Raw genomic sequence first — 19,499 nt, 5'->3', positions numbered from 1 at the left:
AAGTTGTATTATGGTGTTGGAGCTTCGTCCTTATTCTCTTCGATTCCCCCTTTTTGGTTCACCAAGATCCTCGTCCTTCATTCAATTCATCATCGATTGCATCGATTTCCGCACACAAACATCGTTAGGTTAGTTTCTCGTACTTCTATTACCAACGTTGTTTTTTGTTTCTATTTGTAGCTTTTTTTCTTTCTTTCAGTTTCTTGTTTCTTAATTAGGGTTTGTATTTTCGGATCATATGGTTCAATTAGATTATGAATTTGTTCGATTAGATTGGGGATTTGATTAAATGTTCGATTAGACTGATTCAATTGAGAAGTTTTGTGTTGTAGCTTTACAGAAAATCATTACTTTATAGAAAAAGTGATTTTCATTTTGGTAAACAAACACAAATGTCTAAAATTTAATATTTAAATTATTGAGTATCAAAATCATTGTTGTTATAGAAAATGATTTTTTTGAAAATCTGATTCATTTGAAGAAATTTTTAGATTATTTCCAAATTCTTGAGTTTTTTGAAAAATTTGTAGCAATATTAGAGAGAGTTTAGGTAGCATCTATAATAGAAACAATGGTGGAAAATGGAACATGTAGATTTTGTATTAAGGAGAGTAGATCAGATGAAGGATAGTCAGATCAATAGAGGCAGAGGAAGACCTCGAAAAACTATAAGAGAAACTATTGGGAAAGATTTCGAGATTAATGAAATGGATGGAAATATGGTTCATGATAGAAGACTATGGCATAATTTGATCGATGTAGCGGTCCCCACTTACGTGAAATAAGACTTGGTTGTTGTTGTAACAATATATGAAAACTTCTGGAAAGTAATTATTTTGTCCTAAAAAGTTTATTTTTGTTTTTACAAAATAAGATGTAACAAACGGGCTTTATAATGTTTTTGGGATATTTTAGACATTGATTGGCATAATGCAAAAGAATTAGAGAAGAAAAAATAATGTTAAAAGTGGAGTTATATATCTGTTGTCAATAGCGGCCGCTACAGCCAATATAGCTGTGCGGAGCAGAAATCTTGATGCCGCCCGCTCCCAGCCGCGCCGGAGCGGTTCAGATATGCTGCCGCTTTGACCGAATTATCCCAGTGCGATCCACCGCAATATCATCCGCTTCCACCACATCACCCATGTAAACATGCTACGTTGCTGAAACGGATCGATTTTTAAGAAAAAACCAATTTCTAAAACGCGACAGACGAATAACATAGATCAGGGAAGATAAGGGAGGTTGAAACACAGTAGTAGGGGAAGATGTTCATATAACCCTTTATCACTGTTTTAGAAGAAGGCATGAAACGGTGCTACTGAAGCAAGAGAAGAGGGGCGTGTTGCTATTGTTACGCGACAAATCTTGGGTTACTGAATTATTGGACTTGTTCTTTTTTGAACATGGACCTCTTAAGACTGTTTTTTTGTTTGAAATTTGACCCTTAAGACTTAAGATGATAAAATAACTTTGATAAAAGAAATAGCACATTAAACCATAGTAAAAATAGTATATTATTTCAATAAATATGACATATTGTTAGTGTTGAAATATAATATACTGTTTTAGTTCATGTATGATATTTTTCTGCTTGTGTGGTAAATGTGTGTGTGTGTGTGTACTAGTGTTCGCGTCACTGAAATAGCGCCCGCTCCCGCACTACACCATTTTTTTGGTTAGCCGCGCTGCGCCGCAACTCCGCATTGATAACTATATATATAATAATCATTAATATAATTTAAATATTTCCGGAAATTTCGGCTAATTAATTTTTGTGCCTTCTGTTTTTAGGTCTATCTTTGTGAAAGACATGGATAGGAAGAGAAGTAGAAAATCAGTTCAAGTTGAGGAAAAAGAGAGGGAATTTAAGAGAAGAGCTTCTGCAAGTGATGAAGAAATATTGAAAGATCAGCGAGAGAAGGAGGAACTAGAGCAGCGTTTGAGAGAAAGAGATGCAGCTAGAACGCGCAAGTTAGCCGAACCAAAGGAAATTCGAAGAAAATCTAATGCTGCAGAGGAGAACAAGGATATTCGAGCTTTGAGAGAAGTTTCGAGGCAAAAGTACTTGAAGAAAAGGGAGGAGCAGAAATTACAAGAACTTAGAGATGACATTGAAGATGAGCATTATCTATTTGAAGGAGTGAAGCGTTCAGACGTGGAATACCGTGATTTCATGCACAAGAAAGAGATATACAATGTACTTGCGAAGAAGGAAATAGAGAGTGGGAGTCATGAGTATAGAATGCCAGAAGCTTATGATGATCAGCAAGCTGGTGTTAATCAAGAGAAGAGGTTTTCTGTGGCTAGGCAGCGTTACAATGATCCAAATGCTGAGAAAGAAGAGGCTTGGGAGGAACATCAAATTAGAAAGGCGACACTGAAATTTGGTTCGAAAGATAAAAGACAAGTCTGTGATGATTACCAGTTTGTGTTTGAGGACCAGATTGATTTAATCAAGTCGTCGGTAATGGATGGTGTTAAGTTTGATTATGAGAAAAAGGTTGCATTGGAAAAGTCTAGAGCTAAGAGGTCAGCTTTAGAAGCAATTCGGGAGGAGAGGAAAAAACTACCTGTCTATGCTGTTCGGGATAAATTTCTGCAAGCTGTTCATGATCACCAGGTACTTGTCATTGTTGGTGAAACTGGTTCCGGAAAAACTACACAGATTCCCCAATATCTTCACGAAGCTGGTTATACAAAGCATGGAAAAATGATTGCATGTACTCAGCCACGGCGTGTTGCTGCTATGAGTGTTGCTGCCCGAGTTTCTCAAGAAATGGGTGTTAAACTAGGACACGAGGTTGGTTACTCCATACGCTTTGAGGATTGCACGTCCAAGAAAACCATTGTTAAATATATGACGGATGGAATGTTGTTGAGGGAATTCCTTGCTCAACCTGAGCTGGACAGTTATAGTGTTGTGATGGTGGATGAGGCTCATGAAAGAACACTTTCAACTGATATTTTGTTTGGATTACTTAAGGATGTTGCCCGTGCCCGACCTGATCTTAAGTTGTTGATATCTAGTGCTACTCTGGATGCAGAGAAGTTCATTAACTTCTTTGATCATGCTCAAAAATTCGAAATTCCTGGGAGACCATATCCTGTTGAAATACACTTCACGGAAAAAGCAGAAGCCAACTACTTTGATGCTGCTATTGATACGACGCTTCAGATCCATACCACTCAACCTCCCGGAGATATATTGGTATTCCTTACTGGTCAAGAAGAAATTGAAACCGCAGAAGAACACCTGAAGCTTCGGATGGGAGCCTTGGGGTCTAAAATAGATGAGTTAATTATATGTCCTATATATGCCAACCTACCAACTGAAATACAGGCTAAAATATTTGAACCCATACCTAAAGGGGCTCGAAAGGTTGTCCTTGCCACCAATATTGCAGAAACATCTTTGACAATTGATGGGATCAAATATGTCATTGATCCAGGATTTTGTAAGATGAAATCTTATAATCCAAGGACTGGAATGGAGTCTTTACTAGTAACTCCCATCTCAAAAGCTTCAGCAATGCAAAGAGCAGGTCGGTCTGGAAGAACAGGTCCTGGTAAGTGCTTTAGATTGTATACTTCATACAGTTTTCAAAATGATATGGAAGATAATACTACACCTGAAATACAACGGACTAACCTTGCAAATGTCGTCTTAACTTTAATTAGTCTTGGTATTGAGATAGAGAAATTGTTTCAGTTTGAATTTATGGATCCTCCACCACTTGATGCCTTAAAGAATGCCGTGGAGCTTTTATGTAATCTGGGTGCTTTAAATGGGCACGGCAAGTTAACTAAGGTAGGCAGACGAATGGCAGAGTTCCCACTTGATCCTATGCTGTCAAAAATGATAATTGCTTCAGAAAAGTACAAGTGTTCTGACGAGATCATCTCCATTGCTGCTATGCTTTCTGTTGGCAGTTCAATATTTTACAGTCCGAAGAATAAAAAAGTACATGCAGACAATGCAAGAATGAATTTTCACACTGGAAATGTTGGTGACCACATTGCTCATTTAAATATCTACAATTCATGGAAGGAGTCCAATTATTCAAGACAATGGTGTTATGAGAATTATATACAGGTAAGGAGTATGAAACGTGCTAAGGATATCCGTGATCAACTTGTAGGTCTCTTGGAGAGGGTTGAGATTGAACTAACTTCGAATTCTAATGATTTAGATGCCATCAAGAAATCCATAACATCTGGATTTTTCCCTAATACTGCAAAGCTGCAAAAATATGGTACTTATCAGATGGTTAAACGTCTACAAACTGCTCACATACATCCTAGTTCGGGGCTGACCGAGGTTTTTCCTAGATTGGTTTTGTACCATGAACTAGTACTTACAACCAAGGAATATCTGAGACAGGTCACAGAGATAAAGCCAGAGTGGTTGCTGGAGATAGCCCCCAACTTTTACAACCCCAAGGATGTTGAAGACTTGAGTTCCAAGAAAATGCCCCGTGGAAGTGGACTTGCAGGGAAGTCAGCTGGAGCCGGCACATCCTAACCCAAATATGCTTACATTCATTAGGAGGTGGTTTTGTTGGAGGAAAGAGTATGCCTCTGGAGGGAAGTACATTACCTGCTTTATTTCTATTTAGTAATTCATTTTCTTGGTAGTTTTTTCTGCCTCTGCAAAAGACTTGGATTTTAAATTTGTTTACGAAAGTCTTTTATTAACTTTTTTATGCGGACAATTGAGAAATATATTGGAAGCTCTGTTATAATTTGGAGTCCATGTTTCATGATTTTTTTTTTTTTTCTTGTCTATTTCTTCCTTTGAATGTTTTGCTTGCTGTTTGCAGATTGGAAGGAGGACATGATACTTCAATTCTTTTGTTTAATCAAAGGGTGAAGCTATATTGTTTGACAATGATTATTTTCTGCAAAATATTTTCTCTACTATTTCTTACCTACTCGAATCTTCTGATATTTATACTATCTTATTTTTGCTAGAGTTATTTCTGATTAAGGCAAGTTTAGACTTTAGAGAATGCAGTCATTGTTCAATATACAAAATTCAAAGTGCATATAGACAGTAACAAGGTTGAAGAACTTAAGCAATCAAAGGTATGATTTAGGGCCTGTTTGTTTCAGATTTTTTCCAAAAAAAATCTATTTTTTTCCTTAAAAAAATCACTTTTTTCATTTTTGAGTGTTTGTTTAGGATTTTTAGAAAAATCATTTTATCAAAAAAATCTATTTTGACTCTATAATGAAAAGCTATTAGGATTAGCTTTTCTCAAAATCTATTTTTTTCAACAACAAGGAGATAACACATGTGCATGTTAGAACTCATTTTTTAAAATAAATGGATTTTTATGGATAGTAGACAAACACAAATAACTTCAGATTTTTTTTTAAAATCTCTAAATAAAAATCTCTAGATTCTTTTGACACAATCTATTTTTTTTAAAGCTGAAACAAACGCATCCTTAAATCCATTTATTTGGAGGAGGGAATAGGGGCTGATCCATATGCTCTTTTCTATATTAAATTAGTTTATGAAACTCTTATGCAATTGGTTATGGTCTTCCATTTCTGTCAAGATTAAATGACCATAGATACAAATGCATTATAACCCTGCCATATCTTTAAAAATTCATAGAACTTGTGTTCGTAACAGCTGAATTCGAGAATATAATTTAAAATGTTCATGGATTACTTTCTCCTTTTGTAGCATCTGGAAAAATTTATAACATTGAAAATCTGTTATATTGATGGTCTGATTGTTGAGCATGATCATGCAACTTGAGACTTTGCCATTGTCTGAACATGCTTACTTTATCATCTAATTACTTAACAGGAACTGTACTAATATTATGTATCATAATTAGGCTAAATCATATAAAATAGATGGAAATAAATAGAGTAAATAAGTATTTCAAATGCCTTTGTCCAAACAGATTTGTTGCTGATTACTTTTTGTTTGTGGTTCTGCTAGATTCTAGTTACATTTTAGATAAGATTGATGAAGGATACCTTCAATCTATGTTGTTTGATGACAAAATGGGGGAGAATGTGTGTATCTGCGTCGATTTCACCGCAATTCCATCGAAGAGCAAGAAGGGGATTCATTTGTTTGATGAAATTTTAATGCATTGTCTATTTTCATCCTTTATTTGTTTTATAATTAAGTTATACAAATATTGCTCTTACACTCTAATGAATATATTTGTGGCTGTATTTTTCTATGATACATTGTAATTTGCAATTCACTTTTAATACTTAGCTTTGTGGAAGTTTGTTTAAGCATGATTAAAGAATGTTATTTGATGAGTATAGAGAATATGAATTATTACAAGATTACAAAGCTAATAATGATTCTGCGCGAATGTGAAAAACTAGTACTACCACCATCTAGTTTTAATAATATTTAGGCCCCATTTGGTTTGAGCTTATGAAAAATAACTTATGTAAATAAGTAAACTTTTATTTTAATTTATAATCTCTCATTAACGAAAATTGTATCTTCATAAATTGTTTTTTCATGAACTACCTTAAAAACTTATAAATAATACATAAAAACACATTTATTTGCATAAACTGTTTTATATAAGCTCTAAAATAAGCTAATTCAAACGGACCATAAATATTTGGTTTTAGCTATTTTCTTCCATATCCAAAAAATATTCCATCCCTTAATAAAGAAAAGTCAACAATCTATTTATTGGGATCATTGAACAATTCTTGTTCAAAGGAACTTATTCAACAGCTCCATTTTTAACATCAAAACTCATCCCATCCATCCATCCATTGTTCCACATCAACAAGAGTGATTATCACAACTGGAACAGACTTGAGATCACAGGCTAAGCTTAGACATAACCTAATTTTTTTCATAATTGATTAATTTTTCCAACTCAAAAAGTGGAAACAGTAATTACCTGAACACTTCATAACTAGAGGTCTTTTCACCTTTGGACAATCATCGACAGTAACACAACGAACATTAACTGCATTGTAAAATAAGAAAAAGTTTTAAGAAAAATGTCATTGCAATGTGATAAAATATTGTGTAAAAGAGAAAACTTGAAAAAAAATGGTGTAAAAAGTCATACTCCTATTCGTTTCAACAAGAAATAGAGAAAGAAAGATGATTAAAACATAAATAAAGATAAGAAATTGAGCCATATTTGTTTTCCTTTGCATGCAATAAAGACAATTTTTAGATCATTTTATAAGTAAATATACATGCTCAGTTAACTTCAATTAAATGAATTCAATTAAATGAATATTAGGACTTTGGAGTTTATAAGAAGCCATTTATAAAATTGTAATAAATGTTGAATGTGGCTAGTGAATATGTTGATGTGTTTTCCTCAACCTCATTAGTTTTTCAGGTTTAAATGCATTTTGGCCCTCACTCTTCACGAAACTTGTGATTTTGACTCGTTATAAAAAAACTACAATTTTACTAAATTACCTGATAAAAAAACTACAATTGCAAGTTCCTAAATTTAAACGTGAATAAGGATGTTAATCCTAACAATATCAATATTCTTGGTTGAACTATTTTTTCTTTGGAGAATGTTAAACATTGCCTTTGGGACATCGATTAAGCAACAAAGAAGAAAGATTTTATTAAAAAATTGTGTCATAATTTGTTTAGAGAAATTTAATCGGTGCATCAGAGACATTGATTAAACGGTCAACAGAAGAAAGATTTTATTAAAACAAATGTTCTAATTTTGATTCCTTAACCAATACCCAACCCCGGTTAACTGATGAGGTAGCGTGCATAAGATTCAATTTAGGATATTGATTTTTAGTCCAGGGATCAAAGTGACTCTTTTCTACTTTCACTTTAGTTCCTGTGACACCCCATGCATGTCACCTCATCAGTGAAAAAACGTTTTTAACGTCAGATACTAAACTGATAACAGAAGTGTATTACTTTATATTTAATCATGAGTTAGGGATATATTTAATCATGAGTTAGGGATATTTATAACAGCGTGGTACAGAGTCAGGACCAAAGTGCCCAATAACCGTTTTTTTGTGGTGCCCGGGTTCGAACCCCGGACCTTGCATATTTTATGCATTCTCCTTACCAACTGAGTTAAGCTCACGAGGACAATAAACATTTTCTTTTATCTTTTGTGAAAGTAAATTTATCTATGTGAGATTCAAAATACCAAAAATGAGTATCTTTCAACTACTAGAAGAACAAAGTGTGCACACTACAAATTCATCCAAACCCACCCAAAAGCGCACCCCCCAAAACCTCTCTCTCTTTCTTCAATGGCTTCCATTCCAACCTTTTCTTCACACTCTCTTCTTCTCAAACCCAACACCAACACACTCTTCCCTCGTTCATTTTCCAACAACAACCAATCATGTACTCTCTCTCTCACTTCTCTCTTTGGAACCAAATTTACTCTCCAACGACCCATTTCCATCACAAACTTCCGTGCCACTTCAGAAACGGTGCCGTTTAATCTCCCCACTGACCCGTAAGTTGTTTAGTTTCTTCAAATTTTCTTCTGGGTCGGTTTTAATTTGCTTAAAGTTTCTATTTTTTTTTTGCAGGAATCCACAATCTGGTGAAACCAAGAAAACTCCAAATCCTTCAAAGTGAGTTTTTTTTGTTTGTTTGTTTGTTTGTTCATTTTGTTTGTAGTTCAATATTTCATGTAATTGGGTCCGGGACCTATGACTCTGCTCCTCTCAAGGTCTCAGGTTCGATTATTTAGTGTTAACAATTTATGTGTTGAGTTAGTCTATACCTATGAAGCACGGACACTGACACGCCAAACACCTCTAATAGAAAATCATATAATTCAGTGTAATTAGACGTGTCGGTGTCATCTTGGTGTGTCGTGTCCCACAACGGAACACGCCTAATCCAAAGAGTGTCCATGCCTCATAGATCTATACTATAATACATGGCTTTTCTCCGGCTTCAATTGAGCCCCACTAAGTTAACAGGATTAGTTGGTACTTGAGCCGAATACATATAAATTAGAATAATTCATCTAATTGGTTTTTGTGGTTAGAATTTTGTGTTTTTATGTTTGTGGATTGAATGCAGTCAAAACTCCCTTAGTCCTTTATTATAAGAACTTCTAACGAAAATCACGGGTATTAAGAAAATGTTGTTGGAATGATAAATTTATTTGAAATATGTCAGACTATTGCTAATTTATCCTTTATGAATAAATACATTTAGTGTTTACTTTTTATATTCTAAGATAAATTGATAGTATTAATAAGAGATATATTTGGGGGAAAAGAGTAATAAGTGTATATAGAAATTTGTAGAGGGTCTTATATTTAGGAAAATTAAATTTTTGTGAAGGGTCTACAAATTGAGGGATGGAGGGAGTACTCCCGTTGTCCACAGACCATTTCAAAAAAAATTGTTTGTCCCTATATATAAGTGCTCTACAAATTTCTAGATGCATTTATTTAAATGTATCCCTGATTAGTATTACCGACTTGCCTGAGTATATTAAAAATCAACATTGAATGCATTTATTCGCATAGGGTAATTTACCAATAGACACTCACATTTCAGACAAATTTATCAGTCCAACAATTTTCTTAATACCATATTTTTGTTAGACGTTCCTGTAATAAGGGATGGAGGGAGTAACTGTTATAGCCGAGCTATACGGCTACAGGTTTGTGTTGAATTCGAACAAATCGTTATTATTATGCGATACAATATTTAGTTCATAGTGTTGTCAAATGGTGGCTTTAGCGGTGCTTTAACATTGAACAGTACTAAAATTTGAAATGACGGCTATTTTCTGGAATTGACAACATTGTTAGAGAAACGACATGTTTTCTTCAATTTGTTCACGTTGCTTATAATTCAATTATGCGTGAAACTTCAATTTGGTCCATACTATTTGTACTTGGTCTCTGAAGTATAAAAAAAATAAGAAATAGTTCCTAAACTATTAGTCCTCATTTATGTTTAAAAAATAGAAGAGATAGAGATAGAGATAGATAGATAGATAGAGTTTGTGGATTAACATGATTGATTGAAGATCGTTTATAGTCTATTCATTACATTTCTATACTTTAGGGAATAAATAGGATAGATAATGGTTCACAAAAAAAAAAAAAAAAAAAAAAATAGGATAGATAATGAAAGTTTAGGAGAAAAGTTTTAGGTTTACTCTTCAATAATTCATGTAAGGATAAGACTAGTTTGTACGAAAGGAAAAAGCCACGAAAGCGAAGAATAACACTAAGAACGACCCATGATTTCCGCTAACCGCCTTAATTGTATTAATTTATTGTTAAAATAAATATATATAATTGTCAGTTTGCACTGTATCGTGTCTTTCGTGGATTTATCTCCCGTACTAAATAGCAATACTCTTCATGTAATTGGGTTTTTTTTTTGTTTTGTGATGATTTTCTCATCAATTTGTTTTGTTTTTGTTTGGTTTAAGGTGGTCGGCGAGGGCTATAAAGGCATATGCAATGGCGGAGTTGGAAACAAGGAAACTTAAGTATCCTAAAGTAGGAACCGAAGCTCTTCTCATGGGGATTTTAATTGAAGGTTTGTTGCAATGCTCAATTAGTTTTTTATTTTTTATTTTACTTTCAGTAGTAATAGCAAAATGCATTTCTCTTTTCGCATGGAATAGATGCTTTAGTTATTGAACTTTTCCAAGATAGTGCTTGGCTCAAGAGTTAGAGTTTATTTGATATACAATGACACTGTAAAAATGTTTTACACTATCGTCCAATCATGTCATACTTGAACAATAAAATGTGATTGAGTGACTGTGTAAAGAGATTTTATACTGGCAGGGCATTATTCATTTTCTTAAACCATTATGCAATAAGTGGTTATCAGTATCACACATAAGAGTTTATTTTATAAACACATAAATTTAATAGGTATAAGCATTTGGGTACATATGGCACGTGGTAGAAAGCTTTTTGCATTCTTAATATTTGTTTTCATTGAAAAATGGAACTTGAGATGGATGAAATTATACATAAGTTATTTCCATTAGTTATTTGAATAGCTTATTATATAACTTCGGAATAGATTATGGGCATATTTACATATATAAACTATTTCTATAATCTCTTTCCAATATTACACGAGCGCTTTTGTTATAAATCATAACATTAACTTAAAGAAACTCTTCCATATGCCCCCTAAATGCGATTAAGCACCTTTTGGTTGTGTTATTTTGATATGCACCATCCACTGGCATCATTTATTATAAGTTCGTTTCGAATCCGGACGTATGCAAGCCAAAATATATTTTAGTGCTTTGTGCTTGTATGTAAGAACCAAGAATGGATGTAGAAAGATTAATCCTGTGATTTTTTCTAGAAACTGTTTAGTTTCCCCTACAGGATTTACTTGGCAATATTGGCATTGTTCATTTGCTCTGAATTATTGGTGGTCAATTTTTTTGTTCATTCCTTCCATATGGGCCAAGACATTCTTGAGTTTTGACAAAACTGTATCTGGGTCAGTTGTGTTTCTTATAACTAGATTCAACAATTGCACATTATTAAATCTTAAAATTGGATGCGTAGACCGGAAAGTGTCAACACTGCTGTCTCTAAGAAATGAGTTGTGGGTTTGAAAATTATAATAGATAGTGAGCTAGGCATACCCAAGTTTGAATATTTGATTCTAGGTTTTGTTTCTCCTAAGATTATGCCAAATTTTTTAAAAATCATGCCAAGATCCTTCCATTTATTCGGAAGGAAGTTGTGTTGTTTTCAGGTTGGGTACCTTGTATACGTTGTTCAACATTTGATTAATTTTTGCTGTCCTTTTCAGGAACAAGTAAAGCTGCAAAATTCTTAAGAGCTAATGGAATTACTTATCTGAAAGTACGCGAACAAACATTAGAGATACTTGGGAAATCTGACTGGTTCTACTCCACCCCTGTGGTACCTTCTTTGACTGAACCACTTCATAAAGCCCTCGATTGGGCACTTAATGAGACATCAAAGTCAGGTATGGATGATTTAGGTGATGACATATCTATGTATTGAGAAGTAGCCTCCTGGCATTTTCCCAATTGATCTGCTAGATTCATTGTTCTGTTGGTGGTAGGGCTCCATTTTCAAATTTTGTGCCATTGTGTTCATGTTTTAATTAATCAGAAACGATATTTTGACACACAAATTTCAACAACAGTTTGGATGATGTAGGTCAAATATGTAGTTAATTACGACGATTTGTGTTGAAATATACACCTGAAAAAAAATCATGTTTGATGAGTAATGACGTTTAAAATCGTGGTTAAGTGTGTTCAATGGATAACTAATGGTTTGCGAAACTTTGTTATAGCTATTAAGTTCAAAATATAGTATTAATCATCTACTAAACATAATGAATCATATATTTAGACTGTGTTAATCATCCAAATTGTTGTCCCATTTTTTTTTTTTTTTGTCAAAATAACACAACGCTAATTAATCTACTGGCTACTTTAAAGGAAATATATCAGAGTTCGCAAGTTCAAGTAAAAGAAAAAACTCTGTTATCTTCGTCTGTGCCTGATCTGTTAGAAAAAGGTTGAAATATGAAAATTGATTTTAAATTTTAATTGTTTATTTTTCCCTACTGCTCAATAAGGAGTGAAAATCAGGTGTTGTGAAAGACATTTACAGTTCAGCCAGCTTTAGTACTTTAAACTTTTACGCTTCAGCCATGTTGATAGTCTACTTGAGTGTTTAGTTATGCCTCAGTTTGTCTACTGTCCGTGTTTGTGTCTATGTTTCATAGGAAATGTATATCTCAGGAGATAGTAGGACTGAAACTAATCAAGTGTAACAACTGTAATAAAATGTACTAAATAGACAATAGGAGGCAGTTAGAAATTGTCTAGTGAGCTAGTTGAATGTGGTAGACTTTCAGGACACTCCCTATTGTTTGTTCGTACATTTATTCCTCCCTCAAAATCACATTGGTTTTGGAAGAAGTATCAATAAGATTCCTATTGTTCAATTCTTCTCTAAATACAAGTTGAAACTATCATACAATTTTTAATGTTTCCTTTTTTGTAATACTTAAGTTATTATGATATAAAATGTAGGTGAAGGGGAAACAAACGTGACTCATTTACTTCTTGGAATTTGGTCACAAGAAGAATCGGCAGGTCGAAAGGTCTTGTCTGCTTTAGGTTTCAACGATGAAAAAGCCAAAGAAATTGCTGAAACAGCAGTAAGTTTCAAGTTCTATTGCAATAATACAATGTTTTATTTGGTTTCATTGGTTCAACAATTGTCTAACCAGATCATAAATAAATAATGCAAAAATTGAAAATGTTTGAACCTACTGTGGTTCAACTCCGGTTCAAGCCAAATTCAACCGGACTTCATGATAACCGGAATCAAACTAACGGCGAACTGTCCTATTCCCGGTTCTATCGGTTGAACTAGCTGGTTTTGTCCGATTTTTTAAACATTACAATAATATTCACTTCGACCGACTGACACCTCAATGACTATAAAATATGGTTTATGTTTCTTGTAGGCTAGTGGTGATATTGATTGGAGTTTCAAGAAGCAAGCGTAAGAATTTTCTGGGGATAAAGCGATACAAGTTCCTCTAGAGAAAATTGACTATACTTTCCCTCTTTAGATTTCCATGTCAAATACTGTTGTACTACATTGATTAGAGATTATACATTTCTCATTCTTTTTTATACAAGTTTTTTGGAATTTTTTCGCAGTAGTGTGATTGTGGAATTGCAGTCTTATTCTTCCTTCTGTTTTTCCCTTGTAACACTTATTTTTTTTATTTTATAAAAAACATCAAATACTTATATTAAGGCACCAAGCCAACAGAGAAAGAGAACCATGAAACAAGATTTTTGCTGCTTGAGCTAACTTATGAGCAGCTGAATGACAATAACATAACTAATAGTGAGAAAATAACTCCTTACAATCAATGATCAAATGCTGCTCAATAAAACAGTTAACCACTCAAAGCATCAGATGCAAATATCATGTTCTCAGCTTTAGCTCAGAAGCTAGTCCGAGGCTCCATCCGATACGAACACTTCATCGGTACCAAAATCTGAACCAAGGCAGGCTTCTTGGTTGTTGCAAAGATCACCTACCTCTACTCAATTTTTCTAAAGAAATTAATGTTTGGTTTTATTATTCAAAATGTGAGAGTTTCATTATTATGATTTAGAGTGTATAAAACACACATTTGTTAAAATGTGACATAATTAAGTATTTATAAATTCAAAATCATGGTACTAGAGCTTTCAATTTATTTTCATATTCCATTGGGAAATGGAAAAAATCTTATATATTTCATGTGATTATGTTTGAAGTCATGAGAGTGTTTGTAATACTTCATGTGATCATTTTCCTTCCCCTTTGCCTATTTTCCATTATTGTGTGTATATAACATGAATCAACAAAGACAATAATAATGATGAAACTCAAGGAAAAGTGTAGTCATACCCTTAATCTTGATTTGAACTAAAGCCATAGTTCTGAAACACATTCAATTTATTGATCTTGATTTGAAATACAAAAGAAAAATTAAAGCACAAAATCAATCAAGCTTAAAGTGAAAACAAGAAAAGCAATTTTTATTTATTACACCGATCGATTGGAAGAAAATTTTCCTTGTAAACTAGCATATTAAAACTACAGTCCCCTTCTTTAGCACCAAAATCTTCAATCATATGTGTAGTTAAGTCAATCCAAGCTAATTCTTTATCTATCCTTTTGAAAAATAATTTTCCCTTTGCCACTCCAATTGGGTACTCGATGGAAGGCAAAAATCCAACAATGAAGAGTTTGATCCATGATTCTTTCACATTTAATTCACCTAAAATTGATATGTTAAAAGTAGTCTTCTCTTCGTGATATGTGACCAGGGCAATGGATTCGTTTAACACCATCAAGTGTCTCCATAAATATCCTTCATCAAAACCACAATCTATGTCTGATGGTATAGCTGTGGTAAAGAACGACTCATTGCTTAAGTCAAACGACACTAAATATGATTCAAAATCTATAGATAACCAATGACACACTCCATCCATGTACACTCTAGCATGAGGAGTATGGTAAAATGTAGGCATAACGACATCAAGTTTTCTCCAAGAATTACTTCTTAAGTTATATATCTCCCAGAAGGGTTCGAAAGTTATATTTCCCAATGACACATATCCGGTACATGGAAACGAACGATGCATAAATTGTATATGTTGAAGCACCTTATAGTCATGCTTAACACAATCATAACCAAATCCATGAACATTCACATCCACATAAACCCGTTGAGACTTAGTCGGACTTCGAGGAATGACCTTTGATTCATCCGTAGTTGGATTCCATAGTAAAACTCTTGTATAAGTTTTCAAATTGTTATCACGAAAAAGACAACGAACACATATAACTTCATTAATACCACCCATATTTAAAATATCAAACAGGAGGCAAGTTTTAGTTTGCTCTTGAAATGGATTTGGAATATTTAGCTTGACCATATTCTCAATCCTCTCATCTAAAAGAGAATACAACGTGATTGTTGGTGAAAACACCTGTCCTAGAAGGAGAAAGGCATCACGGTGATGAGAAGGGTCTTTGGATAAAAAATAATTGCGGACCATATTCATGAAATAAGTGTTTTCAAATAAGAGGGACCATGATTTGCGGACGCATCCAAATCGCTTCAAAGATTTAAGAGGTAACTTTGATAGAATAGAGAAGACTATATCATCATGTAAGTAGTTGTTTACCTTTTCATTGGTCACAATCAAAGATTTCTTCTGGTTTGACATTGCTTGTAGTGGATTACCAGACTATGAGAGAGCTACTCACACTCAAGCGAAACCTAAAAAAAATTGTTACCGAGTAAGGAAAAAGAGAGGATTATTTTAGAAACAAACCTTAAAATTTGTATCCGTCCAAATTTATTTACACTTAGAAATTGAAATTGAAAGAAACAATTTAGAATTACCTTAGAATTTGAAAAGTGCAGCAAATGTTGCGAACTGAGAGTAAAAACAAGCGATGAATGATATTTGTTTGGCGATACAATTTTAAAACGTAATCAAGCAAAGAGCTTTATATAATTTTTCTTTTGAAACAAACCGAACCGCATTATATGTCTCACCAAACTAAACAAATTTTGTTAACAAATTTCTTTTTAATGGATAATATCATTTTTTTTTTCTTTAAACAAAAAAATATTTGATCTCTTTCTTTTTATTTTCCTTCAAAAAATCATTTTTTTAAGGGTGGATAATAGCATTGGTTTTTCCTAAAATTTTACCTTTTTCCATGACATCAATAATATAACAATATAATAAAAAAAATTGTTTAAGGATATAATTAGAATAAAAAAATAAACCTTAAATCTCATATTTTCTTTAGTGTGTACTAGCAACTAAAATTTGTAAATTATGAACTATTTTTTTTTTGAGATTTTGATTAAAACTAAAAATATAAATATTTGTTGCTTTCTAGTTATTACAAGCCAAATTAAACAGGAATATATATTCCAATAACACCAATAATATAACAAAAAAAATATAATCTAACTTCCTTTTTTTTATGGCACCAACAATAATCTTTATTATAGAAAAAGTTGTTTAAGGGTATAATTGAGATAATAAAATGTAAGAATAAATATACTCATCTAGTTTGTTACACTTTTTAAATGATAAAGGAATAAAATGTAAGAATATATATATATATATATATATATATATATATTCATATCGTGTTTGTTACATTTTTTTTAATATTTAAATTTATTATTATCTATTTGTTACGTGTGTCATATGTATTGAAAATTGAGGGATTTTTTGGAAAGAGAAAAAGTCAGTCCAAAAGTGCTGAAATGTGTTGTTTTCTTTATATATACTAGCGAAAAGACGGGCACTCACATGCATGTCTTTCCGTTCTTTTAATTGTGCTAATATTTGAAAATTATATATGAACGATTTTTTTTTTAGAAATTATGATTTTGATTTTGATTAAAAGTAAAAATATAAATGTTTTTTGATTTAAAATTATAACAGATCAAACTAATTATGATTATCTATTTCCAAAAAACTAACAGTATAACAAAGAAAAAATATAATCTAAATTCTTATATTTTTAATGACACCAACAAAAATCTTTATTATAGAAAAAGTTGTTTAAGTGTATAATTGGGATAATAAAAATGTAAGTATAAATAGAATCATCTAGTTTGTTACACTTTTTAAATGATAAAGGAAAAAAAATTAGACATATATATATATATATATATATATATATATTCATATCGTGTTTGTTACAATTTTTTAATATTTAAATTTATTCTAATCTATTTGTTACGTATGTTATTTGTATTAAAAATTGAGGGCATTTTTGAAAAGAGAAAAAGACAGCCCAAAAGTGCTGAAACAAGTTGTTTTCTTTATATATACTACCGTTAAGACGGGCACTAACGTGCATGTCTTTCCTTTCTTTTTATTGTGCTACTGTTTGAAAATTATGAACGATGTTTATTTTTTTTTTTATGAAATTTTGATTAAAAGTAGAAATATAAATATTTTTTGATTTAAAATTATAACAGATCAAACTAACCAAGATTATCTATTTCCATGAAACTCTTGTAAAAAAAAAAATCTATTTTCATGAAGCTAACAATGTAACAAAAAATATATAATGTAAATTCTTATATTTTTAATGACATGAACAATAATCTTTATTATAGAAAAAGTTGTTTAAGGATAATGAAAAAGTAAGTATATATACACTCATCTAGTTCGTCACACTTTTTAAATGATAAAGAAAAAAACTGGACAGTTGTGTTTATTACTGATGACAAGTCATCTTACGTTATTCTTAGCATTTTTTTCAGTAGTAGGAAATAACAGCAAAAAGGAGGAGTATTAGAACGATTGCATATGATTTCGGGACTTTTGTAATTTTTCTATATTTGAGTATTTATATCAAATTTTCTTAAAACATAGCAATTTGAGGGGTTTTTTGAAGTAATTCATGAAGAAATAATGCAAATCCGCAAATCAAGTGTTGGAACAAAATGTGTTTGATAATATCACTTTGAGTTTTGATAATAAGGTATTAAAAATGTCAATTGAATATGCTAATATTTGTTCTACTGTTCAAGACCATAAACAAAAAAAATTAAATAAATATAGGTTCTAGAAGAACAAATGAGAGCAATGACACTCACAAAAAGGAAGCTTGTGTTGTAAGAAAGAAGCATCTGAAGATCATCAGAAGCTGACGTCATCAGAAGCTGAAGATTATCAGAAGCTGTCTACCAGATGCTGAAGATTATCAGAAGTTGTCTACCAGTAGCTGAAAGTCATTAGAAGATGTAGTTCATCAGAGGCTGAAGACTGGAATCTTTAGTTTGTTAAAAGCTGTTATTCTGAAAGCTTATGATTGCAGAAGGAATGGAAGCCTGGAGCAACGGTTAATTCAGAGGAATTTGAAGGCATTGGATGCTTATCCACTGAAGAGCACAGGAAAAGGACAATAGTACAATTGTACAACCTCTACTGCACTGCTTCACTCTTCATGTCTGCAATAGTACAAGAATACAGCTACACCTACGCTAGTTATGCTCTACACTTGGAATGGATTTGAAATTGTTCCCTCATAGGACAATAACCAAATCAGGCAACAAATCATTGGTGATTTGATCAAGCTTCACAACGACACTTTTGATGTGCTGGCAATTTCTAAAGTATCTTTCACACCTCTATATAAAGGAGTGAAGACCTAAAGATTGGCAAGACTCTTACAACAATTTTACAAGTACAAAACCTCTGCTGAAACTTTTTCACATCAAAGTTCTCTTAGAATTTCTTAACAACTTTCATATCTTAGAAATTATAGAGTCTTAAGAGTCTTATCTGATTTGTATTGTGAACACCCCTGATTGTATATCAAGTGTTCAACCCGCAAACATTTTCTTTGTAATTCTGTTTGATTAGAAGTCTCTTGCAGTTGTGCTTGAGCAATTGTAATCGGATATTAATTTTAGTGAACTCTCCTTGGAAGTGCAAGGTGGAGTGTACTACTTCCGGATTGTGGAAGAAACCACTGTAATTGATTTGTGTCTTTCTTCTTTCTCTCTCTCTCTCTTTACTTAACCGTTGCACTTAGACTCTGAACATTGCATCAGAACCTGAACTATATCAGGTTCTGATCAGTGAATTCAGTTTTAGGAGAAGAAAAAGTTAACACAATTCAATACCCCCTTCTTGTGTTTTTCTGACCTTCAGTTGGTATCTAGAGCCTTGGTCTGTTGTCTTAACACTTAACAGTGTAACGGATAAAGATCTGAGAATATATGGTATCTGGTGATAGCTCAAGTTCTTGTCAGAATAACAATGCTATTCATTATGACTATGGTACTTCTGATGATAAGAAATCTGACTCCAGCAAATCTCCAAGGATTTATGGATATCCTGAAGAATTCTCTTGGTGGAAAACCAAGATGTATAGTGACATCAAGGGTTTAGATGATGAATTATGAAATATTC

General features: G+C 32.6%; 3 protein-coding genes and 1 long non-coding RNA gene across 7 annotated transcripts; 2 read left to right on the top strand and 2 right to left on the bottom strand.

Annotated features, from left to right (window-relative positions):
- LOC146916684 (pre-mRNA-splicing factor ATP-dependent RNA helicase DEAH1-like) lies at nucleotides 1-6,270 on the top strand. Of its 4 annotated transcripts, XM_085718663.1 has the most exons (5): nucleotides 1-128; nucleotides 1,795-4,096; nucleotides 4,194-4,869; nucleotides 4,975-5,088; nucleotides 5,963-6,270. In XM_085718663.1, exons 2-3 carry the CDS (start codon nucleotides 1,814-1,816, stop codon nucleotides 4,212-4,214), a joined length of 2,304 nt encoding a protein of 767 aa, XP_085574789.1. In that variant the 5' UTR covers nucleotides 1-128; nucleotides 1,795-1,813; the 3' UTR covers nucleotides 4,215-4,869; nucleotides 4,975-5,088; nucleotides 5,963-6,270. The 4 variants fall into 4 exon arrangements, with proteins under 4 accessions (XP_085574789.1, XP_085574788.1, XP_085574787.1 ...); XM_085718662.1 differs by having other exon boundaries at nucleotides 4,194-5,088; XM_085718661.1 differs by having other exon boundaries at nucleotides 1,795-4,869.
- A 263-nt stretch (nucleotides 6,271-6,533) lies between these two features.
- LOC146916683 (uncharacterized) lies at nucleotides 6,534-7,372 on the bottom strand. Its single transcript, XR_015015212.1, has 2 exons — nucleotides 7,080-7,372; nucleotides 6,534-6,974 (listed from the first exon to the last, which is right to left on the bottom strand). It is a non-coding gene; the product is annotated as an uncharacterized LOC146916683 (long non-coding RNA).
- An 861-nt stretch (nucleotides 7,373-8,233) lies between these two features.
- On the top strand, nucleotides 8,234-13,690 carry LOC146916682 (ATP-dependent Clp protease ATP-binding subunit CLPT1, chloroplastic-like). Its single transcript, XM_085718660.1, has 6 exons — nucleotides 8,234-8,474; nucleotides 8,551-8,595; nucleotides 10,428-10,537; nucleotides 11,789-11,968; nucleotides 13,053-13,180; nucleotides 13,493-13,690. Exons 1-6 carry the CDS (start codon nucleotides 8,263-8,265, stop codon nucleotides 13,532-13,534), a joined length of 717 nt encoding a protein of 238 aa, XP_085574786.1. The 5' UTR covers nucleotides 8,234-8,262; the 3' UTR covers nucleotides 13,535-13,690.
- An 877-nt stretch (nucleotides 13,691-14,567) lies between these two features.
- On the bottom strand, nucleotides 14,568-15,767 carry LOC146916681 (F-box only protein 8-like). The gene has a single exon (XM_085721699.1). The coding sequence runs from the start codon at nucleotides 15,765-15,767 to the stop codon at nucleotides 14,568-14,570; it is 1,200 nt and encodes a 399-aa protein (XP_085577825.1).
- Nucleotides 15,768-19,499: the final 3,732 nt, after the last annotated feature.

This window comes from Medicago sativa, chromosome 6, assembly GCF_051527215.1.
Source record: "Medicago sativa cultivar Bolivia chromosome 6, Bolivia_mono, whole genome shotgun sequence".
In the NCBI taxonomy this organism is placed as follows: Eukaryota; Viridiplantae; Streptophyta; class Magnoliopsida; order Fabales; family Fabaceae; genus Medicago; species Medicago sativa.
This window is presented reverse-complemented; position numbering and strand designations above follow the sequence as displayed.

What these genes read in the sequence shown, in the direction of transcription:
- LOC146916684 (XM_085718661.1), top strand. Translation starts at nt 1,814, where the DNA reads ATGGATAGGAAGAGAAGTAGAAAATCAGTTCAAGTTGAGGAAAAAGAG.
- LOC146916681 (XM_085721699.1), bottom strand. Translation starts at nt 15,767, where the DNA reads ATGTCAAACCAGAAGAAATCTTTGATTGTGACCAATGAAAAGGTAAAC.
- LOC146916682 (XM_085718660.1), top strand. Translation starts at nt 8,263, where the DNA reads ATGGCTTCCATTCCAACCTTTTCTTCACACTCTCTTCTTCTCAAACCC. An exon ending in AAAACTCCAAATCCTTCAAA is followed by an intron (nt 8,596 to 10,427) that starts GTGAGTTTTTTT and finishes GTTTGGTTTAAG; the next exon opens with GTGGTCGGCGAGGGCTATAA. An exon ending in AAGAAATTGCTGAAACAGCA is followed by an intron (nt 13,181 to 13,492) that starts GTAAGTTTCAAG and finishes TGTTTCTTGTAG; the next exon opens with GCTAGTGGTGATATTGATTG.